Source organism: Callospermophilus lateralis, chromosome 4 (genome assembly GCF_048772815.1).
Source record: "Callospermophilus lateralis isolate mCalLat2 chromosome 4, mCalLat2.hap1, whole genome shotgun sequence".
In the NCBI taxonomy this organism is placed as follows: Eukaryota; Metazoa; Chordata; class Mammalia; order Rodentia; family Sciuridae; genus Callospermophilus; species Callospermophilus lateralis.
Genome location: NC_135308.1, coordinates 109,811,190 through 109,816,172, shown reverse-complemented (window position 1 = coordinate 109,816,172; position 4,983 = coordinate 109,811,190). Strand labels below are relative to the sequence as shown.

General features: G+C 46.9%; 1 protein-coding gene across 1 annotated transcript; it reads left to right on the top strand.

Moving 5' to 3' along the window:
* The first annotated feature begins 415 nt into the window (after nucleotides 1-415).
* Pmel (premelanosome protein) lies at nucleotides 416-4,826 on the top strand. Its single transcript, XM_077109240.1, has 7 exons — nucleotides 416-563; nucleotides 817-1,527; nucleotides 3,168-3,284; nucleotides 3,511-3,595; nucleotides 3,699-3,904; nucleotides 4,005-4,092; nucleotides 4,652-4,826. The coding sequence occupies exons 1-7, from the start codon at nucleotides 464-466 to the stop codon at nucleotides 4,791-4,793; spliced, it is 1,449 nt and encodes a 482-aa protein (XP_076965355.1). The 5' UTR covers nucleotides 416-463; the 3' UTR covers nucleotides 4,794-4,826.
* Nucleotides 4,827-4,983: the final 157 nt, after the last annotated feature.

Below are 4,983 nucleotides of genomic sequence, written 5' to 3'. Positions count from 1 at the left end.
CCTTAACTTTTGTGATTTCCCCTAATCCTCATTTGCCCCCATGGCTATTTCTTCATTCATAGCACCTAACTCCCTTTCAATTATTTTTCTTGGAGATGGGGGGTGCTGGGGATCAAACCCAGGGCCTTGTATACACCATGCACTATTGATCTATAGCCCCAGCCATCGCAGGCAACCCTTTCTCAATTATAGTCCCACTCCATGAAATGCCCTCTCACACACAATAGAACCCTTTCTCTGCCCCGTTATGTCACAGCCTTCCCAACACCCTTTGAAGTAATCATCCTTAATATATCTCCTGTCTCCTGATGTTCTTTCTCTTGTGTTCTTTTTCATATCCTGCTCCAGTTCCCTCTGACCAGTAGCATCTCCCTTTCTGATTTTCTTTTCAAAAACCTCAGGCCAATACTGGCAAGTCTTGGGGGGTCCAGTGTCCAGGCTGAGTATTGGGACAGAACAGGCAATGCTGGGCACACACACCATGGAAGTGACTGTCTACCATCACCGTGGATCCCAGAGCTACGTGCCCCTTGCTCGCTCCAGCTCAGCCTTCACCATTACTGGTAAGGGTCTAGGAATTGGCAAAGCCAGCAATAGAGCAGGAGAATATGGAGAGGCTTGGGTGGACTGGAGGGGAGAGAGGAAAGGGTGTGCTACCTTCAAGAGGCAGGGCCAGGAAGACCTTAGCAGAGGAATGTGGGGTTTAGAACCAGTGAATTGCCAGGTGACTACCAGCTTTTGGGTTAGAGGGTATGGCTGTGAAAGGAGAAGCTCTGGCCCAGGTTTGGTTCTCACCTTTTCTGGCTCCAATCCCAGACCAGGTACCTTTCTCCGTGAGCGTGTCCCAACTACAAGCCTTGGATGGAGGGAACAAACACTTCCTAAGGAAGCAACCTCTGACCTTTTCTCTTCAGCTCCATGACCCCAGTGGCTATTTGAAGGGGGCTGACCTCTCTTATACATGGAACTTTGGAGATGGTACTGGGACTCTGATCTCTCGGGCACTTGTGGTCACTCATACTTACCTGGAGTCTGGCCCCGTCACTGCTCAGGTGGTGCTGCAGGCTGCCATTCCTCTTACCTCCTGTGGCTCTTCCCCACTTCCAGCCACAACAGATGGGAATATGTCAACTGCAGAGGTTCCTAGCACCACAGTTGGGCAAGTGCCTACTGCAGAAGTTATAGGTACTACACCCAATCAGGTACCAACTACAAAGCTGTCTGGAACCACAGCTGTGCAGGTGCAAACCACAGAAGTCATAAATACCACATCTGTGCAAATGCCAACTGCAGAGGGAACAAGTACTACACTGCAGCAGCTACCAACCTCAGAGGTCATAGATACCACACTTGCAGAGGTGTCAACTACAGAGGTTATAGATACTACACCTGTAAAGATGCCAACTGCAGAGTCTTCTACAGAGGTGACAACTATAGAGTTGGTGGAGACCACAGCTGAAAAGATACCGACCTCTGAGCCTGAGGGTCCAGATGCTAGCCCATTCATGTCTACAGAAGGTATTACAGGTAAGAGGACCAGTGTAGGGTTGGGGTTGTGGCCCAGTGGTAGAATACGTGCTTAGCACATGTGAGGCCCTGGGTTCAATCCTCAGCACCACATAAAAAGATAAGTAAATAAAAATAAATGGGGGCTGGGGTCGGGCATAGTGGTGCACACTTGTAATCCCAGTGGCTCAGGAGGCTGAGGCAGGAGGATCTCAAGTTCAAAGCCAGACTCAGCAAGAGCGCTAAGCAACTCAGTGAGATCCTGTCTCTAAATAAAATTCAAAATGGGGCTGGGAATGTGCCTCAGTGCCCCTGAGTTCAATCCTCAGTACCAAAAAAAAAAAAAAAAAGGTGGGGGGTGGTGCTGGGGTGGTAGAGCGCTTGCCTAGCATGTGTGATACACTGAGTTCTATCCTCAGCACCACATAAAAAATAAATAAAATAAAAGTATGTGTCCATTTACAACAACAACAAAAAATTCTTTTTTAAAAAAAGGGTATTGGGCTGGGGATGTGGCTCAAGCGGTAGCGCACTCGCCTGGCATGCGTGCGTCCCGGGTTCGATCCTCAGCACCACATACAAACAAAGATGTGTGTCCGCCGAAAACTAAAAAATAAATATTAAAAAAATTTTAAAAAAGGGTATTGTGTCCATCTACAACTAGATAGATAGATAGATAGATAGATATCTAGATAGATAGATAGAAGGGGGGGAGGGAGAGAGAGGAGACACACACACACACACCCACCAGTATGCATGAGGTTCATTGAGAAGGGATATTTCTTACTTCTCTACTCTGAAAGTCTTACCCAGATGTTATCTAATCCTCTTTAACACTGTGATCTCCTCAGAGTTCTTACTAGCTCTAAAGCCCTCAAGTGTCTCTTGACATGCAAGAGATTTGGAGTTCATTATCTGGGGTCTTCCCCAGTATATGAGGAGAGAGTTTGTTGCTTTTCTACCCCTGAGAACAGCTGGGAAGGCCAGGGAACAGACTGTGATCATTTAATATTTATATCATATTTTCTGTTCAAGCATAAATGCACAGAAATCTTTCTCAGATTCCAAGACTCTAATCCTACCATTTTCCACTCCTAGATTCTTGTCCCAAAGTGAAAAAAAAGGGATGAGTTAGTGATGTTTAAATGAGCTACATCAAGTATCTAGCCTAGGACCTAGCATAATGTGGGGTATGATAAATATTTGGGAGACTTTTTGAAAACTCCAACTCCTGCCTCTAACCTTGTGACTCTAAAGCAGTAATTTTCTTCTTCTGGGCTTCAGTTTATTTATCTATAAAATGATATTTCTGCTGGGTGCAGTGGTGCAAGCCTATAATCCAAGTGGCTCAGGAGGCTGAGGCAGGAGGATTGCAAGTTCAAAGCCAGCCTCAGGAACAGCGAGATGCTAAGCAACTCAGTGAGACCCTGATTCTAAATAAAATACAATATAGGGCTGGGGATGTAACTCAGTGATTGAGTGCCCCTAAATTCAATTCCAAGTACCCCCCAAAAAAGATATTTCCAAGATCTTGTCTGACTTAAAGCCAGTAATTTCGGGATCCAGTAGCTCTACTTGGGAAAATGTCTGCTTGGCCTCTTCCTCCAAGTGAGTCTTCTTATCTGTCTCTTAACCTTGCCTCCTCAATCCTCTCCTGCCAGGGTCCCTGAGCCCTCCGCTGGATGGCATAGATACCTTAATGCTGGTGAAGAGACAAGTCCCCTTGGATTGTGTTCTATATCGATATGGTTCCTATTCTCTCACCCTGGATATTGTTCGTAAGTCTTGCCTACCCTGGGGGTTGATGAAGAAAGGTATATGCTGCCCAGGACCATCAAGTGGGAGCATACCTTGAGAGGAATTATTTACCCAGACAGAAAGAATGCCCCAATGACAGGGTCCTCCTTTGAAGACAAAGGGATGGGATTGGGAGAGTAGCCCTACGGCTTTCCTCTTTATGGACCTGCAGAAGGAATCCCAATTTATAACCTTGCAATTTTACAGAGGGCATTGAGAATGCTGAGATCCTGCAGGCCATGCCATCCAGTGAAGGGGATGCATTTGAGCTGACTGTGTCCTGCCAAGGCGGGTGAGTATCCTGCTGATTGCTCTGATGATTCATGAGTTGACCATTGATCTCTGGAGTCATGTCCCTTCCAAGATCCCCTGATGCAAGATGATCCTTATTCTAGGCTGCCCAAGGAAGCCTGTTTGGATATTTCATCACCAGGGTGCCAGCCTCCAGCCCAACGTCTGTGCCAGCCTGTGCCGCCAAGTCCAGCCTGCCAGGTGGTTCTGCACCAGGTACTAAAGGGCGGCTCAGGGACCTACTGCCTCAATGTGTCCTTGGCTGATGCCAACAGCCTGGCAGTGGCCAGCACCCAGCTTATCATGCCTGGTAAGTATTTAGATATAAGATAGGATGAAGGGGAATGGGCAGAAGCCAGAAAGGAGAGAGAAGACACTGTATGAAGCAGTGCCTGGGATTCTGTTCACAGGTCAAGAAGCAGGCCTTGGGCAGGTTCCCCTGCTTGTGGGTATCTTGCTGGTGTTGATGGCTGTGGTCCTTGCATCTCTGATATATAGGTGAGAACCCCACCATCTAGCCCAGACCCGCAATCCTTTATTACACCTCTTCCTCTTCCTTAAGGGGAAAATGAACTACCATTCCCTTTGAGGAAGCATGGTGTCTAGGAAAGAGTCCAGGCATATAAGTTAGAAAGACCTAGGCTGCAGTCTTTCTTGTGGGATACTGGGGAAATAGCTTAAAATTTCTGAGCCTCTGAGATATAAGAAAAACAATACCTTCCCTATGGGACTGTTGTCAGGATTAGAAACAATGTGAGTAAACCACCTGGCAAGAGCGCACCAATTGAGGACATTGATAACTGTTGTTAATATTCTATGTGTAGCACTTTTGAGAGGGGCAGATCCCCAGGCCAAGGTCTTCAAAGCAGGGAAGTTTATAGGTAAAGGAGAGAGGTTACCATAGAAATAAGAGACAATGAATCCTGGAGTTGGGGAGAAGGGAAAGGAGCTAGAATTAAGGCTAAGCATGGGATATGGGTGTGTCCCTTCTTTGGAGAAGCACAGATAATTGGCCTTTGTCCATTGCTAACCATTTCCCCCCTTCTCTCAATATCAGGCGCAGATTTATGAAGCAGGGCTCAGCTCTCCCCATTTCCCAGCTGCCACACAGTAGCACTCACTGGCTACGTCTGCCCAGAGTCCTCCGTGCTTGCCCCACTGGTGAGAACAGTCCACTTCTCAGTGGGCAGCAGGTCTGAGTACTCTCATATGATGATATGATTCTCCTGGGGTTGACAGGAATGCCTGTCTTTTCTGCAGTCTTTCCTTGGAGACCACCATTACCTGAAATAAATACTTGGAACTTGGTGCTGTTTTTCTTGCTTTCTTGAGATCAGTCTTTTAAGGCATGAAGGTGGAAAAGAAGGAGGTGTATCACTTAACAGATAA